Source organism: Eptesicus fuscus, chromosome 22 (genome assembly GCF_027574615.1).
Source record: "Eptesicus fuscus isolate TK198812 chromosome 22, DD_ASM_mEF_20220401, whole genome shotgun sequence".
NCBI classification, from domain to species: Eukaryota; Metazoa; Chordata; class Mammalia; order Chiroptera; family Vespertilionidae; genus Eptesicus; species Eptesicus fuscus.
The window spans coordinates 10437755-10461715 of record NC_072494.1 but is presented as its reverse complement, the minus strand read 5'-3'; the positions used below and the strand labels follow the sequence as shown (position 1 = coordinate 10461715).

Sequence of the window (23961 nt, the reverse complement as noted above, 5' to 3'; positions counted from 1 at the left end):
GGGAAACTTTAGGCTGGTGCACAGGGGAATGCACAGATATTCAAGGAGAACACAGAGTTCCAGGTGAGTGGGCTGTTTAAATCATTTTTTTAAAATTCATGAAAAGACCTTTTGGTTCCAGATAACATTAACTTAGTCTCTCCCTTCCTTTCTCTCTCTCTCTCTCTCTCTCTCTCTCTCTCTCTCTCTCTCTCTCCCTCCTTCCTCCCTGCCCCCTCCCCAAGACCAACAAAGAGAAAACAGATTTTGTATGTTTCACACATCTGCTTTACCTTTTGTTCTAGCCCTACACTGTTTCTCTATCTCATATGCAACTTGTTCTCTCCTGCTTCTAATAGCCTCAATCCAGTTTCCGAGATGTCTCAGCTTACAAGGGTTTGATGGATTACACTCCAAGTTGATCCCTGCTCACCCATCCATCAAACATTACCAAGTCATTTTTATGTATCTGGCATGGTGCTAGGAATTGGTGACACGAAGATGAATGAGGCATAGTTTTTATCCTCTAGGAGCTCAGAGCCTAGTGATGAGATAGATGCATCAACAGGAAATAGGACTATTACGGTGTGCTATGAAAGAAAAATGTGCATTTATTCAACAAACATATTAACGATCCCTTACTCCATGCATGCCTTATGGTGTGAAATACAAAAACGAATAAAACGCCTTTCTATTGCTAAAGAGTGTCTAGTGAAGGGGTTGGACAAGCCAACAAGCACCATTTAGGTACACAGAAGTAGACACGAGGTTCACATGAGAGCCCAGAGTGCAGCACCTGTCAGGTTGAAGTGGTGGCAAAAGGTTTCCCATAGAATTTATATAAAACCGGAAATGGGTGAGCGATGGATTTCAGGCAGACAGAACAGCATGAGCAAAGGCAGACTGGCTTGGCAGAGAGTGACGTTTTGGAGAAACCCACAGCAGCTCAGCCTGCCTGGGATGCAGAGTGAGAAGGGGGAGAGTGAAATCGGGAGAGGCAGGCAGGGGCCAGGCCACCGGCGCTGGAGGACCACCGCTCACTTTAACCTGGGAAGTGGTCTGATTGATCAGATTTGCATTTTAGGAAGATCGTTCCAGCAGAAGTGGGTAGACTGACACATAGAGGGGCAGACTGGGAGCAGGACAATGAAACAGGAGACTCGTTAATAATTCATTTCAAATGGGAAATGATGAGAGATTGAATGTAGGTGGTACTAGTGGGGATAGAGAGAAGTGGGTTGCTTTGGGAGGCATAAAGGAGTATTATAGGCAGAATTGTGTCCTCCTCTAAAAAAAATTCTTATGTTGAAGTCCTCACTGCCAGTACCTCAGACTATGGCTGTCCGGGAGATAGTCTTTAAGGAGGTGATTAAGTTGAAGATCATTAGGGTGGGCTCTAATGCTATATGACTGCTGTGCTTATAAGATTTGGACACAGAGACATACAGAAGGAAGACCACGTGACAACACTGGAAAGACGGCCGTCTACCAGCCAAGCAGAGAGGCCTCAGGAGAAAGCGACCCTGCCGACACGGTCATCTTGGACTTCCAGCCTCCAGAGCTGTGAGGAAATAACTTTCTGTTGCTTAAGGTACCCAGTCTGCAGGACTCTGTTACGGGAGCCAGAGCAAACTAGTACAAGGAGGAAGAATCGGGAGACTTGGGGAGCCTGGGGATGTAGGGGCGAGGGGAAGAGACAGTTGAGGGCGATGACATACAGGTGTTGTACTGTGGCACTGTGGCATGTGAGGCAGCTGTTTTCCAAGCAGGTTAGCCAGTCCAGTCGGTGGAGGTTTACTACCCTGGTCCTCTTCCTCCAGGGGATGTGTGTGTGTGTGTGTGTGGGCGGGGGGGGCGGGGAACAATACGAAGGGAGCCAGCTTTATGCCTCAAGAATGTCCCCGCTGGAAGTCTGGGTGCTAGGGATGTCACAGACGACCTGTTCAAACCTAACCCGACAGCAACGGCTCCTGTGCAGTGCCCATTCGGTGTCTTTCTGAGTCTCAAGATAGCTGTGAGGTGAGCAGGGCAGGCCCTCCCACCCTTTCGCTGAGTAAAACCAGCTGGGCAGTCTCTGTGCCTGAGGCGAGTTCAGTCTTGGGGGACAAACTCAGCATCCGTCGTTTCTGACCCACAGCCTTCCTGAGGTCCCTCAGCACGACCCTCCTCCACGAGAGGCCCCACGTGGGGACCCAGCCGGCCTGGCGACGCCAGCCTCCAGCTTCTCGGCATAGCCCTGACTCCTTGAGTGGTCCCAGTCCTTTCTCACTGGGAGATTAAATCTCCATCCCTGGCGCTCCCCTCCAGAGGGTCAGGAGGAGCAGGCCTGTGCCGAATACCAGCCCTTCGGCAGGGGGTCTGGGAAGCTTTGCTGTCTCACGGGTCAAGGCCTGGAAAGGCAGCTCGGCAGGCCTGGCCTCCCTGGCGGCCGGGAGCAGCAGCCTGTGTGCCTGCAGGGGTGTCTGCACAGCAGCGCCGCTTCCTCATACCTGAGCCTCCACCGCTGCACGCACACTCCCGGCCTGAGCTCATTATTTAAGGCCAGCGCCCGCCCGCTGCCTGCGAGTCACACACCAGGAGGGCAGAGGCAGCTGCGTCTCCCGGCACCAGCACGGGGGAAGGGACCCTCCCCTCGCCATGGCGTCCCTGGGGCAGATCATCTTCTGGAGGTAGTGCACACTTCTCTGTCTCTACAGGTGGAGGGGGCAGGGGTGGGGCTTTGGGGGGTGCTGAGACGGCCAGGCTGCCCCCTAGGCCCCCATCCGTATCTGAGCCAGCACTGGGCTGACAGGAGCCTGGCTGGACAAGAACCTAACTGAACTTGACTTAACATTACCCCCCAGACACTTGGGGCACCTGTTCAGGGTTGGGTTGGTTGTCTGCCATGAAGGGCTGACACCTGCTGGGACAGCTCTGGGCCGAGGAGTGTGTGTGCCTGACTGGCGCTTCTGGCAGCACCGAGGCTCTAACGGGGGCACCGCGCAGGATGGCATAGATGCTTGGTGGGAAGGAAGAGAATCGATGGCTGATGATGGGTGAGGTGTGTGTGGCTTGGCGGGGGGGGGGGGGGGGACCCTGTACATAGCCCCCAGGATAAAGGACGGGGCTGCATATGCTTTGCCGCTTCTCTGGGTGTGATGTCCCTGCACTGCTGAGGAATTCACTCCAACCCTCCTCCACTCCCCGCTCCAGGAGGGGGTCTCTGGTCTTCCTGGGGGCTCGCTGGAGAGGGGACCCTGCTGCTGCTGAGAAAAAAAAGGCCTTTGTAAGAGGCTAGAGCCAGCCCACCCTGGGGCTGGGACGCGGTTAGGGGTGACGAGAAAGCAGCGGGAGAGGAGCGGGCGTGTGCAATGCTGCTGTGCAGGCAGAGCTGCAGAGCTGAGGATGCAGAGCCCACGCGGGCCGGAGGAGGAGGACTCCCGGGCCCAGCCTAACTCCCCGGAGAGGAAGGATGAGGGAAGCCCCATCCCTAGCTGTGGCTCCCATGCCCCAGCCACCTCTAGTTGCCTCTGTTCCCCTTTCTGGGAGGAAAGAGAAGGAAAGGAAAGGAAGGGTTTTCCTGAAACGGTGGTGATTCCACGTCGTCCCAACTCCTGCCGGGGTGTAGGAAGGCTGGTGCTCGTTGGTTCTAGGGGTCGTTTAGTGTCTTTTCCAGCGAAAGGAAGAAAAAGGGAGAGAGGAGAGAAAACCTCAGATTCACAGAGAAGTCTGTGAAGAGACTGAGAGAACACTGCTTCCCAGAGGCAGCCTAGAGAATTCTCTCTCAAAACAAAAGGTCGGCTCCCTCACTGTGTCCACCTGAAGTGGCCGTCCTGCAGCAGGTGCTGGGGGGCTGCATGGCGGGCAGGGCTGGGGGCACCACTCCCCTTTCTGTGCGCTGCAAGGACGCCGCTCACTGGAGAAGCAGCAGGTGTGTGGGGGGGTGGGGGGGTGTCATTTGGACTCTTCTACCTGCAAGAATGTCCCCCAAAGCACCCACGTCAGAGGAGCCAGTGCTGTGCCAGCACTTCCATCTCCGTGCCCTGGGCGAGATGCCGGACCAGTACAGTAGCCTCCTTCACTCCTCCCAACAGCCTGTGAGGGTTAATTATCATTCAGAGAGGTTAAGTCATGTGCTCAGGGCCACACAGCCTGTAAGAGGCAGGGCAGCTTTGAAATCCACTCTACTGAACTCTGAAACCCCAGCTCTCTCCCGGGTGCCCTGCTCGCCCCCTCCCTGCCCATCCCAGCTCCTTCCCTCTACACTATCCCACAGTCTCATAGATGCGCACACTCCCCCTTCAACAAGCGGCTCTGTTGTTCCAGGGACAGATATGTGGGCTTTCTAATAACACATTGCAACCAGCCTGACTGGTTTGGCAGGAGGATTAGGAGACCACTGGAATAGACAGAGGCTCCTCTTGTTGGCCCTAGGTCAGCTATTCGGGCTCTATATAGTTGCAAAGGCAGAGATAAGCCACAGGGGCAGCAGATCCCTTGTGCAAAGAGGCCCCCAGGAAGAGGGTCCATGGGCAGGCTTAGTGGGAAGCTGGATCAAGAAAGCTCGTCCTGAGGAAACCTGGTATTCACTCTTGGCCCTAACAAACCCTCTGTCTTTGCCATAATTTCCTTAATCCATAGCGATACTTATTGTCGAGGTGATGGTGACCATTGGTGGTGTAGGAGAGCTCATGAGAGGGCCTGCGTGCTCTGCAGACCCAGTGGATCGTTCTCTTAAATCATTACTAGAGAGCTCACTACCTCCTGACCTCATGCTCACATGCATGCCACTTCGGGATGGAATGCTGGAGGGCAGTTTCCACTGTGCCTGACCTTTGTGGTACATTTATGAGCTGTGTGGTCAAAACTATACTCCCCTTTTCATCATCCCCTTTTCAGAGGGCACAGCACTCTCCCATGGAACACTTGTTGAGTATCTGCTAGGAGTCCCAGGGTGGAAGAGTCATGATCTCTGCTCTGAAGGGGTTACATTCTGGTAAACAACATTAACTGAGCACTTGCTATGTGCTGGACATTGCACTAGATACTAGAGCAAAGATGATTAAGACATGGACAAGCTTATAGGCTAATGGGGAGAGAGGCTACCAAACAGATAATTCCATAATGCGGTTCATAAATCATGAGACAATCAGGGCAGGATGCAACTTCCCTAACTTGAGGCTTTAGAGAAGGTTTCCTGAGCCAGGTGAGGGCTGGGCTAAGTCTTGAAAGATGAGTTAGCGTGATCCAGATAAAGAAGGGCGGGAAGGCCAAGGAATGGGACGGAATAGGATAGGGTTAATTAAAATAAATTGTGCAACTTGCTCAACGGTCATGTAGTTAAAAGTGTGCAGAAGAGAGCTTTGTCAATGATCATACGCATACTGCCTGGTGACCCTACCTCAAAACGGTGCTAGACCCCAGCTGACCACGATTTACCCAACCATCCAGGATTCCTAGATCTGAGAGACCAAAGCTCCATCCACATTTACCTGTGACATATGCAGAAGTGGGGATAATGTGGATACTGGAGTTAGTCTGACCTGTGTTCCTATCCCAGCTCTCCACTTCCTAGCTGGCTGGCCTCAGGTAAGCTACTTAACCTGCGTCTTCATTTCCTCCACAGTGAAATGTGGTCCATCATGCCTCCCTCCTGGAGTTGCTGTGGAAACCAGATTAGTTCATACATGTAAAGAGTTCAGAGCAGCACCTTGTACCTCGTTGGCCTTTATGAGTTAGTTATGCTTATTCAATTATTCCCTTCCACTGGTTTTTACAGAATAACAAAGTGACTTGGTGGGAGGGAGAGGAATGACAAGTCCAACAGGAGAAGCTGGGTTTAAGGGACCTGTGTGTCCAAATTCGGGGGTTTCAGTGGACTTTCTAGTCCTTGTTCGGTGACAGAAGGGGAAATCTTTGGCTGACTGAGGTGGCAACTCACTCAAAACTCGAAGTGCAGTCTCCTGGCCGGCAGCAGGGGCGCCACCTGAGCCTGTTAGAAATTCCCAGGCCCGCCCTCCGGACCCACTGCATCGGAAACTGAGGGGCACAGCGAAGGGTCGGGGGTCAACTGCATTAGCGTTCTCTGACTCCTCAGGGGAAGCACAGGATGTAACCCACAGAGGGATACATTTCACCTGGGATCATCCTCAGTCCACATTTCTCCTTAAGAAATGCCCTAAGGAGGGAACGGATGAGCCTTGAGGACAAGGAAGAAGCATGACGTTCCTGCAGGTACGAAATGCAGGCTGTATCTCTCTTTGTAGAGGCGCTCCACAATCCCAAACCACCCGCCTGGGGTGTTTCAGACTGACATCCCTTCCTACCGCGCCCAGTGCCGCGGTGATGGGGGAGACAGCCACTCTCCCTCTTCCTTCTCTGCAGATTTTAAATAAAAATCTTCAGAGAATAAAAACCATGAAAGATTTCGGAAACACAGACAGCATCCATAAAAATTCAAGGGTCTTAAATTGTCTCTTTTAGCTTCCTATGAGCTGCTCATGTACTCTCCTCCACCACCCACTACCCACCCCCTGCAGACAGGTGCTCCTTCATCTGTTCCCTTCCAAAACTACCTGCTGCCCTCATCCGGGCCCTTTTTCCCTGCCTCCCTTCCCGGCTCCAGAGGACAAACCTCACTCCTATCAATGGGTGACCCCTCTGTGTCCTGGTCCACCCCACCTCACCTCCTCCAGCCGGCGTCATCAATCTCTCTTTTGCTACTCTATTATCCCCGTCAACATGCAACCCATAGGTCAGTGTTTTCTATCTTAAAAGAATAACCCTCTCGCAGCCCCACAACCTCTCCAGCTCCCTCCCCATCTCTTCCTTCTCAGCAAACTTGCTTGTTGAGAGAGCTGTCTGAGCTCTGATCTTCCTGGGCAGGGTAGAGGGAGGTGATGAGGATCCCAGCACAGTCTGAGGCCAGGCTGCCTGGGTGCAATCTCAGCTCTGCCACTTTCTAGCCAGGCGGCCTTGGGTGGGTTAGTTATCCTCTATGTTCCTCAGCTGTACCATAGGAATGCTATTAGAATGTACATCGTAGCAGTATAAGAATTATGGGAGTTAACACATACAAAGCACTTAGCAGACACTCATTGTAAACCACGTATTCTTCTATTATGATTCTCTCCTCAACTTTAGTTGGATTTCGTCCCCACTATACCGAGATATTGCTCCTGTCGATGTCAAATCTAATGCTGACATCGCTGTTCTTGTTTCCACAGTAGCATTCAACACAGATGTCCCACCCCCTCCTTGAAACACGTTCTTCTCTTGGTTCCCATGACACGACGCCCTCTCCTGATTTCCCCTCCCCTGACCTTGGTGAAGAGGAAGCAGGACTTCAGGGGGGTTCCCCCAGGCCTGGGGGAGCAGAGGCAGCTCCACACAGCAGCTGGCCCGGAAGCCTCTCCTGCAGGGCAGCTTCTACCTGAGCCTGGGCAGAGGGATTCCCTGAAAATGACCACCTCACCCTCTACCTCTGGCTGCTGAGGCGCTCTCAGGGCAACATCCTCAGCAAGACTAGGACGACACTTTCCCATGGCCGCAGCTTTATAAATGAGAGCGAGAGTCCCACATTAGCCCACACAAGTCCGTGTCCTCCATACTCAGCTGTAATTGTGTAGTTATGACAGCAATGTTTTCTGCTATTTCCCTTTCCCATTATAAATGTGCAGTATTTCTGAAACATTAGGATTGAACAGGTTTTTGAAGCCTTGCTGAAAATCCAATCATCATTTATAAATAGTGTTGCTATAGGATCCTGTTCAAAACTTCACATAACCAACTTAAATGCAGACTTCACAAAGCAAACGCTGGGGACTGGGAAGGCCTGTAGATTTTGGGACTAAGTGGGTGGGCCGGCCCTTCATCTGGATGGGCAGGTAGAGGTGCCCATCTCTTAGGTAACTGACCCCAGCCAGCTCAATGAGGTGGCCAGAGGAACATAATTTACCAAAGTCCTGGCTGGGAGGTCATCTGCTCCTTGATGCTATTCTCCCAGCTGCAAGGAAGAGGAGGGGGTACAGTGGGATTTTCCCAGACGGTATTCTGGTATGGACTCAAAGCTTAAGGAGCAACTGGTATGATTTTTTTTTTTTCACTGTGAAGCTATATAATAACATTTAAGAAAATTTTAAAAAGAGAAAATGACTATTTTTTGGTTCTGCCCTTTTCAAATCCAACTGCAAATCATTTTACATAGTTATTAGTAGAGTGTGTATCCTTTCATAATCTGCTTTTTCTATGGAACCTAGGTGTACTAAACTAAATATTTTAAAGCAATTTTATAGCTAAAAACATCCTTGTACCTTACCACTGCAACAGGTGTAACTCTATAGAGTAATGTGCATCTCCATACTTTCAATGGGGTGGGAAATTCCTGGAATCTCCGCCCCAGGGCCTGGCAGGATCCCTCCATCTCTCGCATTCTGCTCAGTCCGTTATCCTGTTGCATCTGAACATCATGGGTCCAAGCACCTGACAGTCTGTATTTAAGCATCTAAGACTGTTTCCCAAGGTGAGTTCAGGGACACCGCCTCTGCAACAGAATTTCCTCCAAGAGCTCTGTAGTCAAGCGAGGCTGGAAGACCTGAATAGTAATTGGTTGGACCATATGAAATTGCCAACATTTGATTGATTTTGACCTACAGAAATGATTATTTCAAACGGTTCAACCTAGTATATACTCCCCTGGGACATTCACTATGCAATGAGCATATTAAAGTCCTAAAGTCAAAGGAATCTATTTGATTGTGGTTGACCCAATGTTATGAAAATGTCATTCTTTTAAACATAATACTTATTTATATACAGGGCACACTTTTGGAAACTAGGGGCTGGAGTAATTACAAAAAAAACAGAGGGCATGAACAGAAAGAAAGCACAGTAATGAGGGGACCCGGGCAGTAGGAAGGGCTGAGCCCAGGGGAGAAGGGCAGACTGTAGTCTCCTTCCCGGGACGCCCGCTCATCTCTGCTGTCCACAGTCATCAGAGTTTTCAGAGCTTCCCCTTCTACAGTAATCCTTCCCTGATTAACCTTCCTCCAAATAGGCTTTTTTGGTAACGAATCTCTGCCCTTTTCTCTCTTATAAACATGAAGGGAGGGTTCATGAGGTGACATCAGTGGCTCACCCCATATTCCTCAAGTGACAGATACTAAATAAACACAGTGTATTATTAGGACTGCCCTCTCATTATTATAATTATTAATTAGTTCATCCTTTCAGGGTATTATTATCTTCCTAGTTCATAGGTGCTCATCTAATTTGCTTACAACTTGGAGGCGAGCTAAGCTAGTCTGGAGCAGGGAGGAGACTCACCCTGAGGTGAGGCTGCAGGAGCCTCAGGGAGCATCTCACACACTTTATAAGGAACCTAGACACATGGTCCAGTTTGAATTTGTCCTCCCGGCCCCAGAGCCACATGTCCGAGACAGAGAATGGAACTGTTGGACAGGTTAGATTCAGGGCGAGTACAGTGAGGCAGTGGCTGGGCCACGACTAAATACTCGGTGCTTCCACCCCACCCCACCCCACCCCACCCCTCTCTCTGGAATCCTTCCCATGACAAAGCCTTGAACAGGCCTGTCTGTCACTCCCATGCTACTTAATGGTCGTCAGTGTAACTGATTCTCTGTGGAGTGACTAGGCATTGGGATCGCGCAGCACCTCCCCTCCTCTAGCAGGTGTGAGGTGTGGGTAGGAATTAGGTAATACTCCGGGGAAGTGGAGATAGGAGTTGGAAGGTAGGGTGTTGCTTCCTGTGAGAGCACAGAGTTCATTTAATTAGTTGGTCATTGTAACTGGGTGGAATTTAAATGACATTAAATGGGACCCTGGTGGCTTTGTGCCCTGCAGTGGGAAGCACTGCCTAGAGGGAGCTTGCCTACAAAAGACACTCCTGTCCCCGCAGACACGTTGCTACAACAGGCAATGGCCAGGAAGGGTGAGAGCGAGCCTTTTAGGTTTCTCATGATGTATGCAGAAACGAAGCCTCGGCGTCAGGCTCAGGGGAAGAGCAAACACTGATCCACCCTGAACAAGCCGTGTCATCTTTCAGATCCTCGCATCTCATTTGTCGTAAAAGTCAAATCATAAAAATACAGGGGTCGGCAAAGAGACAGCCAAACGCAACAATGGTAACCCTCCCTGAGCCTGCCTGGAGGTAGGGCAGGGTCAGGGCTGCTCTGGGGCCTGGACCACTCCGAGTCTCACCACTGTGCTCTTGACATCTGGACAGACACCGCCCCAGACATGAGCAGTGGAGAAGGAGGGTAAGGGGCCCCATCCACTACACCGCCCTTCTCATTCTCTGCATCCTATCTCCTATCCAATGCTTTCTTTTCCTTTGCAACATATATCCATTGCACTCTCCCAGCCCCCAATGAAACAGGGCATCATAAAACTGCAAGGAACATACTGAAAAACTCTCGCAAAGAGCTTGCTCCTCTAGTGCTGCTAAGGCAGGGAAGACGGGAGCTGTGACCAGTTAGGACTCTGACTCCAGTTTCTGCAGCTGGGCCTCAGACTCCTAGAGATGTCCCTGCAGGTACAGTCCACTGTCCACACGGAGAGAACCGTACCAGGGCTGCGTGCCTCCAAGTCGGCAGGGCTGTGTAATTTCAGTCCTTTTCCCTATTGTCCCAGCAAGCCATGGACCTATCCCAGAAATTCAAATAGTCAGGAACCCAAAATATGCCCTTCAGACCTCTGATCCCTGAAGCAGCACGTGTGGCCTTTGTCAAACCACATTTCCTGTGTTTGGAAAGAGCGCTCCGGTAAGCAGAGACCACTCCAGAGCAACGAAGCAGCCTTTCCTGCAGAAACGCCACACTGGCACTGCCCAGGGTTCATTCTCCCCTCTTTTCTCGGGGCGCCTGTCCGTGTGCCACAATTTCCTGGCCTTCCCTGGCTTTCTCAGCTCCGATAGCTGCCAGCTCTACCATATTTGACTGAAATGTGAAAAACTGTTTCTGTCCTTGCTTTTGGATCAAATATACCCATAAAGAAGGAGGAAACTAAGAAACATTGTGAATATGAAACTAACAAAGCCTCTTATTCTAACTTCTTAAATCTAAGCCAAGATTTGACGTGGCTGGTGCAGCTTCATGGGCATCAGCCTTGGTTCTTTTCTCATCTCCATTCTTTTCTCTCTTATGGCCCTAAAGATTGTTGCCTTATTCTTCTCTTATAGAGGCAGAGCTATCCAGTTTCTGGAACAATGGAGAAGTGGGGAGGCACTGCTCTCAGGCCTAGTAGGGGTCTCAGTCTGTAACACAATCTGCCTCTAAGTGTCTCTGAGGGAGACCTTACCCTTCATCTCTCTGACCTTGAAATAAACCACACTTTGTATCCACAATCACCCTGGTTCTGGATGGGGCCTTAGCCTCTTGGTAGCAGGAGAGGACACTAACATTTTAGTGCATTTGCCAGCACTGTGTAACAGAAATTGTACACATCATAAAGAAAGGCACCAAGTAAAGAAGGTAGTTCCCTTACTGACCCTCAAATATTTCTGACTTCAAATTCAGAAATAATGCCGTAAGCATTAAAAAAATAGTAGCGGTACCCACCAATGTCCCTACCAGCTAGCATGTAATTCAAAGTATAAAGAATACAAAACCATAAAAAAAAAAAAAAAACTATACACAAGTCAAAATAGAAAACACTTCTTTCTCGTTTCCTGATTATAAATTTCTAGGTAAGTTCATTGAACCTTAACTTGGATCTCTGTCCCCTTGTTTGTGAGTCTGTTGGTCCGGTGTGGGAATGGCGGGTTGCCATCCCTGCCTTTCTAATGCCATGGGGCAAGCTGAGTTGGCCTAGTGCCGTGGTCGGCAAACTGCGGCTCGCGAGCCACATGTGACTCTTTGGCCCCTTGAGTGTGGCTCTTCCACAAAATACCACGGCCTGGGCGAGTCTATTTTGAAGAAGTGGCGTTAGAAGATGTTTAAGTTTAAAAAATTTGGCTCTTAAAAGAAATTTCAATCGTTTTCCTGTTGATATTTGGCTCTGTGGACTAATGAGTTTGCCGACCACTGGCCTAGTGGATCGCCCAGTGCTGCCTGGCTTCAGGCACACTATGCTGGCCAGCAAAGCTTCCTTTGGTCTATCTCTTGACGTTCCTGATAGCTTAGACCTCTGGACAGCACAGCTTTGTCCATGACTTGTTTCTCCAAGTGGTTAATATGCCTGAAACAAATCCTTTGGATGACCATTAAGGCTGACTCTACCCCATGGTGAAATTATACATCTTACTCTCCAGTTTTTATAGCATCACCTAGTAGTCTACTGGGCATGAAGCCTTACTGGTGGGGGCTGTATTCTCTCCATGTCACATCACAGTCTATAATACCTGCACGGTTCTATAGATACACTCTATGTCTCGCATTTCCTTTTCTTTGAAGACAAAATTCCATAATTTTTCTGGCCAACCCTTGTTACTTTGAAAAGTAAGCTGTTAGTCTACTTGTCATTCTTTTCTAGGCAATCTGTCTCCTCTCTTTCACTGCTTTTAAGATTTTTGCTTTGTTCTTCTTCAGTTGTACTATGAAGTGTCTTGTAATTTTCTTTTTATTTACCTACTTATGATTCATTGAGCTTCCTGAGTCTGAAGATTGGGATATTTCATAAATACTAAAAAATACTCAGTCTTTTTCTCTTCACTTATTGCCTCTCTCTCACTCTGTGTTCTGTCTTTCTGAACCTCTGATTAGATATAAATATTAAAATTTCTTATTTTGGTCTTCGTGTGTCTTACCCTCTCTTTAATATTTAATATTTCAACTCTTTTGCTTAACCAATTCTCTCTTTCAGTTGTATCCAATCTACTAGTTAATGTGTCCAGTGAGTTTTAAGTTTCAATTATTTATTTTTTATTTCTTAGATGTTCTGTTTGGCTCTTTTTCAAATCTTTATCTGGTCAGTTTTTTTAATCTTTTGTTCCTTATTCAAGCTTTCCATTCCCTTATTCATTTATTTTAATACATTAAGAAGGCTTGTTTTATATTCTGTACCTAATGGTTTCAATATCTGAAGCCTTTTCATTTATTCTGTGCATGGTGCCTTTTTCTTGTACCCTTAGGGGTTTTTTATTATAAGCTTGTATTTTGGGAAGTTTCATTTGCTGAAATTCTTTGAGGCCTGGGTAGAGAATGCATTTCTTCAGAGATCCTTTGCTTTTGCTTCTATTAAGCATTGGAACTATACCAACTAGGAACCCTTTAGACTTAATTTTTGGTTTGGGGTTCTTCAGGACTGGAGGCACTGGAAATTCAGACCATGAATCTCAGGGAGCATTCTTCTCCTCACCCAGAACTGAGACCAAATGAGGTTGGTTAAATGTAAGCCAAGATCTGACTTGGCTGGTGCCTTTAGGGGAGTGGAGGGTTCTAGCTTATGTGATTCTCCAATTCGATTCTCCAGCTTGTGTGAGCCCTTGGCTGTGTCACTGACGTTCTGATGGCTCTTTTGTCACTGGAATTCGTAGACAGACACTGTGTTCAGTTCCCTCTTATCTGTCGAGAGTCATGTTTTTTGCTTCACTTTTAGCCTCTGCAAATCTCCTTGTTGTTCTTGCCAGCAAAACCAGGTGTTCAAAAATGCGTGTGGTTTTGTTTTATTCAGCATTTTAAACATTTTTAGTAAGATTATTACTTCTTTTAAGGATATTTCTATGCATTATTGCTAAAAATTTAAATTTTCATTCCCTGCAAAGTTCCTTTTTTCTTTAGAAGGACATCTCTATTTTGAAAGTCATTTGTCGAGAGTAATGACTGAAATGGCTGAAGTTTAGCAAGGACTCAAGCACAGCTGTTATCAATTAATTCCTTCTCCAGGTTCCCTTCTTGACCCCAGCCAACCAGGTCTTCCATTTCCAACTCTCCAGGGCATTCTGTAATAATTCATGGTGTCAGCAAGATTTCACACACCACAGTTTTATAAAATATTATTTTCCTTTAAGAAGGAAGATAAATGAGAATTCCTCCCATAAATGGCTACGCAAAAGTTACAAATGTGTTCGTTGCTCTTAGTAACACTGTATGGCCATTTAATTTATTCATTAATTCAAAAAGTTTTAAATACTATCTGCTAGACACACTGGGAAGCATTCTCTAAGGTGGAGCGTTTATTCAACAGACATTTACTAAGTTCCTACCATGGACAAAGGGCATAAACAAAGCTTAGAGGCAAGAAACAGTCTGATATATTTAGGGGCCCAAAGTAGTTAAAAATAGATAGAGCATGGAGGTAGGGGGCCAGAAATGGAGCCAAAAAAAAAAAAAATGGGGTAAAGTAATTATAAATTTATGTAAACTTTTCTTGAGCTTATATATGTGTTCAAACTCTTTAAACTTTTGGAATTACTATGCATTCTTCACTTTTTATGCTCAAATCAACACTTTAGATTTAAATCTTGAGCTTTTACTAACATATGATATCTGGATGTGTAAAAGATACAACAGAATTCTGTGTTTTATAATAGCCCTGTAACCAATCCCTGGGTATCGCCAGGCCCTGGGCCACAGTGGGTTAGAGGGCCCACAGGGTCCAGGACAGGAGTTGGGGTGCCTACGGGAGAGCACAATAGCCCCTTCCTGCATGCAGTAACCGGCTGGGAGTCCCTATGAGGGGGTTGCAGAAACCACGAATCTACAGGAGAGTTGAGACTGGCGCTCTGAAACTCAGGCGGGACCAGAGGGAAAGGACCAAGCAGCAGGGTGTGAAATCAGAAGGAGGCCCTGGGTTCAAGTTCACTCCAGGGCAGAGGCAGGTACAGACTCCAGGAAGGTCAGAGGAACTTCCTTTGTGTTTGTTACAGATGGACAGGTCCACGGAGGAGTTCAACTTAAGGATGACTCTGGACCTGGGACAGGGGGTGTCTCCCCTGCCTCGGGTCTCAGAACCATTCTTGGTGTGGGCAGCCAAGGCTTGTCACGTGAGAGGACAGCCCAGGGTCTGTGGATGAGTGCGGCTCAGGCGGTCCAGGCCCTGGAGGGAGGGGCCTGGCAGCCCGACTCCCACTCCTCTGTCCTCACAAGCTTTACCCGGCCACCCCTGCAGAACTGTGCCCACGTCTAAAAGACGAGAACGTGTGTCCCGGCAGATGAGGGTTTGCCATGGAACTCCGGGTAGGACCTTGGGAAGACTGCAAACGTATCCCTGTGGTTCCGAGATTCGCTGGTCTGCTTTTCAGTGGGGAGATTTTCTGGTGTCACTGAAGTGAAGAGAGTGAGTGACAGAAGCCTTAGGCGTACAAATAGAGGCATCAGACTGCTGAGACAGAGATAGGTGCTTTGGTAGGGAAGAGCTCTGAGGGTGACATGTGCCTGTTTCCAGCTTTATTAATGAATACACAGAACTGACCCAGGGCTAGGCTTCCTGAGAGGAGAGAGCCCGAGCATGTCTTTGAACGTCATCAGTGACAGCACGGGCCTCCTTTGGGCACCAAAAGGGCGACAAGTCAAGCAGTCACTGTGCTTTAGGGCGCTGCTGAGTCATCTAGATTATAGATCACTGGGACTCTGCCGGCCGGCCACCTGCCTGCGGCCCAGATCACAGTGACTGATGGGGAGAGAGATTTCATGGAGACGTGCGCTCCCCAGAGACAACCTGTCCTGTCCTTCCCCATCAGAGCTTCTCAGTTCCAGCTCCCGCCTCCCAGCTCCCATCCCAACCCCAGTGCCTGGCTCTCCGTTCTCAGTGGAGCCCAGCCTTCTCAGATTCACCTTCTGGCCCCACCCCCTTTCATCCACCAAGGAAAGAGAAGGAGCAAGCTCCAGGCTGGGTTCAGGAATGATGTCAGAGGCAAGTCGGAGCCAAGCCAGGCTGTGAATGGGGCCCACTTTGGATGGCCAGAGAGGAGGTGGAAGAATGTTCTAGGCAGAAGGTGACAGGGGACAACACAGGTCAGTTTGACCAGAACAAAGGGTTCCAGAAGGGGAGAAGCATTGGATAGACAGCTTGCGGTATCTGGGGAGAGTCTTAACTTCTAGGCTTAGTTTGAACTTGAATCTGTAAGCAGTAAGAAGTCATTTAAATTTGGGATAGGGAGAAGGGGTAAAAATAAGAATCAACATTTACAATTCAAAATAGCAGCTAATATTTATACCTTAATAGTTTGTTTCTTTGGACCCTTACAACGGTCCTGTGGAGACAGCAGTGTTTAATCTGGACACCGGTCTGGGGCGAATCGCAGCGCTGCTCAGCTGTGCAAGCCCCCTGCTCCCATGGAGGCTTCATTAGGAGAACACCAGGCTCTCTGGGGAGTGGATGAGGGCGGGGCAGAGGGGGATAGCAGTGCCTTCTCTATGTTTCGTCCATTCCAGAAATGACCAGGCTGTCACTGAGCAGTGCCCCTATGGGCCTGAGGAGGCGGGTGGGCAGGGCTGAGGGGACAAGGTGAGACAGGTGGAGGGGGCTGTGTGTGACGGCAGCCAGTTTGAAAAGGAAGTGCTCATTAGCAGCCAAACCGCCCTGCAGGTGCTGGGAGCACCCCTGGCAATCTCTCCTAAACCCCCGTTTGGAAGACTTACAATTAGGCTGCTTCAGTCCAGACCACACAGGCTGCTTAGGGGCTACCCGGCTCTGCTAACAGGACGGACACTCGGTGGGAGGTTCAGAAAGGGTTGAAAGCGTGTGTGCTATTAAACACAACGGGATGTTAGACTGCAGAAGGAATCTCCTGGAAATGTTTTTTCTCTGCAGTGAGAATCAGGGGGACGGGGAAATGCAGGTATGATTAGGACAAGGACGAGTAGCCACCCTTGCATGGACTTCTGTCTCGCTTTGCTTGTGCTTCTGGGCAGCCGTGAACGAGGCTGACGGAATGCCGGTGTGTGCTGCATGGACATCGGGGGAGCAGTTACAAACGGAGCAGGCTTAAGAAAATAATGGAATGGCTCTGCTGCAAACTCAAATACTGTTCAGGGAAAGGTGCCTGTTTATTAATATTCTGTGTTTTTCCAGCTGAGACGCTCCTTCTAGCTTTCCTTCCAGAGTCTCAGACAAAAGATCCCTCCTGACAGAGATGGACTTCTTCAGTCAATGTAAAATGTAAAAGTTGTCCTTGCACAGGTGCAGCTGTACAGAACATGAGCCTGGAAAACTGATCTGAATCCTGGGATTTACAAAGCTTTGGATTTACATAAAATACAGCATAATAATGAAAGCCATGGACGAGGGAGTCTCAGACCCAAGTCCAATCCTGCTCTGATTTCTCTGGGGATGAGCCCTTGGATAAGTTACTTAATATTAGGCCTCAGTTTCCCCATCCATAAAGCAAAGATAACAGTATCTATCTCATAGGGTTGTTGTGGGGAATAAATGGGATAAACGAGGTCATGTACTCAGTTAATATCAGCTCTCACTGTTATGTTATTAACCAAGGTTTTAGGCACCATATCAGAATACCTAACTATGACAAGGCCAAGGCCAGAGGCAATCCCAGAGAATATCAGTACAGAATCATGCAACTAGCGGCATTAGAAAGAGACTTTCAAAATCGTCCCAACCTTACCTGGTGCCAGAAACTCTCCCCTGCCCACATCTCTCCTTAAGCGGTTTCTCAGCCCTTGTTTGTACACACACGTCTCAGGATGTAACTCTTTGGTCTCGGGCAAGTACCAGAGAGCTCTGCTGGAAAGTTTCTCTGTCCATAAAGCTCAATCGAACCTCCTAGAACTTGTACCTACTGGCTTCAGTCCTTACAGAGTGATGGAGAACAGCCCCATATGACACCGCCTTGTCAATCTCTTCCTGACCCTCCAGTTACTACTCTTCATGCTCATGCTCTCCTGCCCCTGGATCAAAGCTGGCCTTGATTTCACCCACACAAAGAGAAAAGGGAGAGGCATGTAGAGATGAGGAAACATTCTCTACAGAAAATAAAAGATTCTTCAGGGGGAAAATACTGACTAGACAATAATCTAAGCGTCTCAGAAACCTAAAACCCATACTAATCAACATGTTAAAAATGGTTACATGCTCTGTTCCACATAGTGTTTAAAAATAATGCCTTTTCTCCTTTTATGAGGAAAAATAGAGAGAGAGAGAGAGAGAGAGAAACTTTTTGGACAGGCTGAAATCAATGCCTTCACTCTCAGCATTCCTTTATAAACCTAGTCACTTCGTCAGTTTACGAATAAAGTAATATGTTTGTTTTTCAAACATTTACTTGATTTACTCAAATATTCTGCTTGGTATATTTAATTTTAAAGTAGAACTTATTCAGATTAATCACACATTTGCTCACTTCATCTAGTTTTCAGGGCGTTAATCCTTTATGGGATACACAGTGGAAGAAGGCTGATGATCGATAGGAATGTGGTACCTCTCGGTTCTGTCAGTATTTGAGACAGAGGCAGAAACTAGAGAACGTAGAAACCATTCATGTTTGAATGGAACAAAGAGGCTCTATGTCTTCCAGAATGAGAGTGCTACGTACTGAAGCAGATCCAGAAGCCCTTGTTTTCTGAAATGGAGCTATGGGAGCTATGCAGGGATGCGGATGAGGGAAGCCTTCTGAACTGCTGGCCTCCTGCCTGCCACGTGGGGCTTTTTCTAGAAGTATGGTTCTTAGGAGCACAGGCTCGTCCATTAGACTCCTGGGTTTGAGACCTGGCTCTCCCACTTCCCAGCTGTGAGAGTTTGGTCGGTTATTTAGGCTAAGCCTCAGGTTCCCCACATGTAAAAAGGCAATGATAGAGATGCTTACTCGTAGCATTGCTGAATGAAGGAATGAATGAGACACTGTCTGTATATGTAGCACTGGCACCCACAACGTGCCGATCAGCATTGGCGTTTTTATCATCCTCATAGACCTCAGGGACCTCATGGACCCAGGGACAATGAAAGCTTGTCCTTAAAAGATAGGTATCTCTCCTAGTTTATTTCTTGGTAACCCAGTAACACAGCCTGTCTGCGGCAGTATGTGTTTCTATAGCACCGATGAGCTCATACGTGGTAGGGACACAGGGGAATGAGGACAGTAATATCATGGAAGTTGTGTTGCTTCACATGCATCTTCCCCAAGGCAAGGGAGCTGAAGCAGCAGAGAACGTCAGCTTCACTGGGAAGGGCCCCGTGTGGCTTTCAGTTCTTTGTTTCTTTCCATTTTAAATGAGCACCTGCGTTGGGAGCACTCTCCCCGAGAAGCACATCCTGGCCTTGCACATCCCAGGGTGTACTTCCCTCTGTACCCCAACTTCACTGGCTCACAGCACCCTAAGTCAGAGCTTCTGCTCAGTTGTTTCTGTGCATTTTTTAAATCCTTACCTAAGGATATATTTTTATTGAGAGAGAGAGTGGGGGAGAGAGAGAGAGAGAGAAACATCGATGTGAGGGAGAAACATTGATCAGTTGCCTCCCGTACACACCCGACCAGGGATCAAACCCACAACTTTTTGGTGTACAGGACGACGCTCAACCAGCTGAGCCACCCGGCCAGGGCTCTGTGCATTTTGAACATCCCTGAAGCAGCTTCTGGCCCTACTGCACTGCCTGCCTTGGTACGAGTTACTGTTTCCGTGAGAGACCCATTACAGAGTCACATCGGATTTCCGTGATCTGCCCTGACCTTAACCTTATGTTTTCCCGTCAGCCCTGCTACCTTCATAGTGCGATTTCATAGAATGCGAGGCTTTTCAGGAGCACAATATACCATTTTGTAACTGAAAGCCTAATTTCTTTCAAGTGCTGCAGAAAGACACAAAAAGGAAGCAAGAAGGGCCACTCGTGTGGCAGAGTCCGGGTGCGAGGCTGGTCCCGCCCTGGTGGCTCCGAGCTCTGTGCCCGGAAAGCACCTCTTCCCAGCCCCGAGCACTAACGTGTGCTGCTTGGTCCTGACGGGTCCAGTGCAGCAGAATAACCCTGCTCTCTGGGTGTCTGCTCTGGAGAGAGGGTGCAGCGGCATGAATTGCAAAATATATCCCTGAATAAAGCCTGTCTCTTTACTTGCTTTGAAACTAGTTCATGGAAATGCACTTTGAGTTCCTATGAGAACATGCTCCTCTTTACTGAAGCCCCGACCGCATTCTGTCTTGTGCTATTACAGTGGCGTGTGTGTGCATGTGTGTGTGTGTCCGTGTACGCTCTATGTGCGTGTGTGTGTGTGTGTGTGTGTGTGTGTGTGTGTTTCACCTCAACTGCACTCTAATTCCTGAGGGCAGGCGCTTGTTTGCTTGCTCCCTGGGCCTCCTCCCCTTTGCCCGCACAGTGTCTTTCGCACGGTAAGCACTAATAAATACCCGCTACGTGGACAAACCCTCCAGAAGCACTGACTCGCGTCTGGGCCCTTCTGTGCAGAGTAACAGCTGTGCCCTGTGAATGCAGAGTAACAGCTGTGCCCTGTGAATGCCAATGCACAGAGCCCTGGCCGGGTGGCTCAGTTGGTTGAGCGTCGTCCTGTACCCCAAGTTTTGCATTAAAAATGTCCTGTAGCGTAGTTACTGGAAATTATGCTGGGGAAGTGAAAACCAAAAAGCAGTGTAAGAACACCTTACGTGAAATATTTTATTCATCGTCTTAAAAAATTAATCAGCAGCAGGAATCATTTAATTTGGCTGCTCTGATAGTTGCTGCTTCGCTTTCCAAGGTTCTGCAAGTTGAGCGGTTCCCCCGAGGGAACAGCAGTTGAGAACAAAGCTCAGGGTGATCCTGCTTAGACAGGGAACCTGCTGACAGATGGGGTTCTGCCTCCACAGCAGGGGAAGCGTGGGTCTGGGGGAGGGAGATGAGCTCCCAACCTCCACTATCCCATTCCTACCGGTGAAGGTGCAGGTGTCTGCTCCGTGTCCTTGCTGTCCAGCCCCCCACAGAGAGGGTGGGGGGCAGCATATCTGTGGTGGGGGTGGGGTCTATGATGATGAACATGGCTGGAGTGCAGGATGCCAGGGGGGCCCCGGGGGAAGTGTGGGGAGAGACAGTCTGGAGAGAGAGGACGAGAACCCCTTTGAAAGACCCTGTGGGCTACATCACAGAGTGGAGTCTTATCAGGAGGAAAATAGGAAGGGCACTGGAAGTTTTCAGACTATCACGAGGACTACCTGATCATCAGTGCTGTAATCGTTCTTGCCAATAGCTCAGTAGCTGACCCACAGGGTAGTCCCACAACAATATCCATCAGCCCCACCAAGGAAACACACACTCAGTTAGAAGCACGTGCTTGTTAGGTAACCGCAGCAGCAGAGCAAGGATGAGAGTACCTAATACTTACAGACGCTTCCTATGTGCCGGGCACTATGCTAAGTGACCTGTTAAAATGTGTTGACTCAGTCTTCACAAGACCGGAAGTTGAGGTCCCACAATTAGTAAGTGGCGGTGCTGGGACTGGAACTGTGCAGGCTGGATCCGGAAGCCTCAGTGATCAGCCCATTTCCCACTTTCAACTGGGCTGTTGTCCCTAAGCTGCTGTCATAGAGAAATGCTGAAGTCACTGCTGACCCTGGCAATGTGGACAGACTGCACGCAGGGATAACTGACAGGAGTGGTGCACTAATGCTGGGGAGGCATGGGGGTGAGCAGGCGCAGGGAAGGGATGAAAGAGAAAGGAAGGAGATAACAGGACGGGATGATTCAAACACATGTGAAAATGCACACTGAACCCTGAGCACCAAGGCTGGGACCTGCTACTTTGATGTCTCAAATACTATGATATTTTTATTATAATCAGTTGGATTATTCTCCAGGTTTAAGTCATTAGCTTTTCCTAATAAATTCAATCAGGTAGGTGCAATTAAGCTCTTTTAAAAATTTTTAATTGATTTGAGAGCTAGAGAGAGGCATCAATTTGTTGTTCCACTTATTTATGCATTCATTCATTGATTCCTGTATGTGCTCTGACAGGGGATCAATGTGAGAGAGGCACACCGATTGGCTGCCTCCCGCCCCCGCCCCTGCAACCTCCCATATCGGGGTGACACCCTAACCAACTGAGCTACCTGGCCAGAGCCAATTCAGCTTTTTTAATAATAAAAAGTAATATATGAATAGCCTTTTATGGATCATGCAACATTCACTGTCAACTACTTCATTAGATCTTAAAGCAACCCTCCTGTATTAGTTTGCTGGCGCTGCTGTAACAAGGTACTGCCAACTGGGTGGCTTAAACAACAGAAATTTGCTGTCTTGCAGTTCTGGAGCCGAGCAGTCCAGGTGTCGCCTGGGTTGGTTCCGAAGGGCCGTGAGGGAGCATCTGTTCCATGCCTGTCCCCTGGCTTCTAGTGACCTGCCAGCCATCTTTGGTGTCCCTTGACTTCCAAATCTCTGCTTTCCTCTTCACATGGTGTTTTCCCTGTGTGTGCATGTCTGTGTCCAAGTCTCCCCTTTTTACAAGAACACCCGTCATATTGGATCAGGGGCCCACTCTACTCCAGCATGACCTCATCTTAACTAATTGCATCTGCAACAAACCTATTTCCAAATAAAGTCACTTTCTGAGGCACTGGGGGATTAGGACTTCAAAGTAAGAATTTGGGGGGGACACACTTCAACCCATAACACCTTTATAGCAGGTAAAGCAGGAATTACTCTTATTCCCATTTTAAAGATCAAGAAACCGAGTCTCAGAGAGTTGAAGTCATTTCCCCAAGGCAGGTCAATCCCAGGGTCACAAATGCAAGTCTGTTGCCTAACTCAGTGGTTGAGAGAGCCAGACAGGGCCTCTTGCTGTGAGTTCGTCTAGCTGCTCTCACACACGTGGTCCAGTAAGAACCGAGGCTGCAGCAAGCTGTGTAAACAGAGGGGAAGTGGTCATATGCGGTCTCCTCTTGGAATCGATTGCAGATGCCCTGGTGTTAAAGCTCCATTCTGCTTCTTCAAGTGCTGCCCCTCTGACTGGACCTCATGAGGGCCTGACCCCCAGGGGAACTGTTTACCCAGACTGCTCCTTGTACATTGTTGTTTCTCCCTGGGGGCCCATCCCTGAGCCAATGGGAGCTGGGTACAACGAGCCTATTCAGGGCAGGAAGCAAAATGCCCGTGCTTCCCCTCCTCTCTGTAGCATCGTGCTTTGCCTCCTTGTGCCTTTCTTTCGTCCTGCCTGTTGAGTAACATCCGTGTGGGTGTGGGCAGTGTGAGTTGCCAGCAGCGAGAGGGTGTGGCTGGGGACACCGGCCTGATGACCTATGCACCGGGGTGGGCAGCGATGGGCAAGTTTCCCAGGAACTGCTCTGCCACACACCAGCTCTGACGCGCACCTCCTGCTCTGCCTGTCACTCTCCCCAGCTAAAGCTGGTGGCCCCTGGGTTCCCCTGAACAGAGAGGAGCGACACACCCCATTTGTGAGCCCCCACCCTTGGGAGACAGTGTAGGAAGTAGTCAAGTGCAGATTCCAGAGAGAGAGTCCAATCGGAGCTCTGCCACTTTCCAACCGTGTGAATTTAGGGAAGATGCTTAACCTCCCTGTCACGGCCTCATCGGTGAAATGGAGCCAATAACTCTGTTTACCTCACAGGGTTGGAGTGTGGAGAAATGATATAACCCACAGATGGTGCTTAGAACACGTCTGCCACGTAATTCTAGCTCTCGATAAATGTAAGCAATACTTCCTTGTTTGTTTCCCAGATGTCATTTGTTAATCTGGTCACCGAACATTGGCAGGAGACAGAGTAAGAAGTTAACAGTGGTTATGTCTGGCTGATGGGATATTTGCTTGTTTGTATTTTCTAACCTTTCAGTAATAAATATGTATTAATTGTTAGTAAGAGGAAATAAGGTCCCGCTGAGGACCTAGGGGATGCAGTGGACTAGGGAATAGTGAGTACAAAGTGAACGTGACCAAGGTCAAAGTTTGAAGTCTATGGGAGGAGACGAAACAGGTAGGTGAATGCTCCAAGGGGGATGGATGGGCAGCAATGCTCAGGGTGGGCTGGGTGTGTGACCAGTGCCCCCCAGGTGGCACCTGCACTACAGGGATTTCGTCAGTCTTGTCCCAACAGTCTTTGTGCATGGTCTTCCCTGGTCTGGACACAGGAAAGATAGATGACACAACAGTCAAATAAA

At 48.8% G+C, this 23961-nt stretch overlaps 1 protein-coding gene across 1 annotated transcript in view; it reads left to right on the top strand.

The window, feature by feature from the left end:
* Positions 1 to 2616: 2616 nt before the first annotated feature.
* Positions 2617 to 23961, top strand: part of VTCN1 (V-set domain containing T cell activation inhibitor 1) — a 32890-nt gene continuing 11545 nt past the window's right edge. Inside the window, exon 1 of the mRNA XM_028154163.2 lies at positions 2617 to 2648. Coding sequence (XP_028009964.1) covers positions 2617 to 2648 — 32 coding nt within the window. The remainder of the gene's footprint in view (positions 2649 to 23961) is intronic.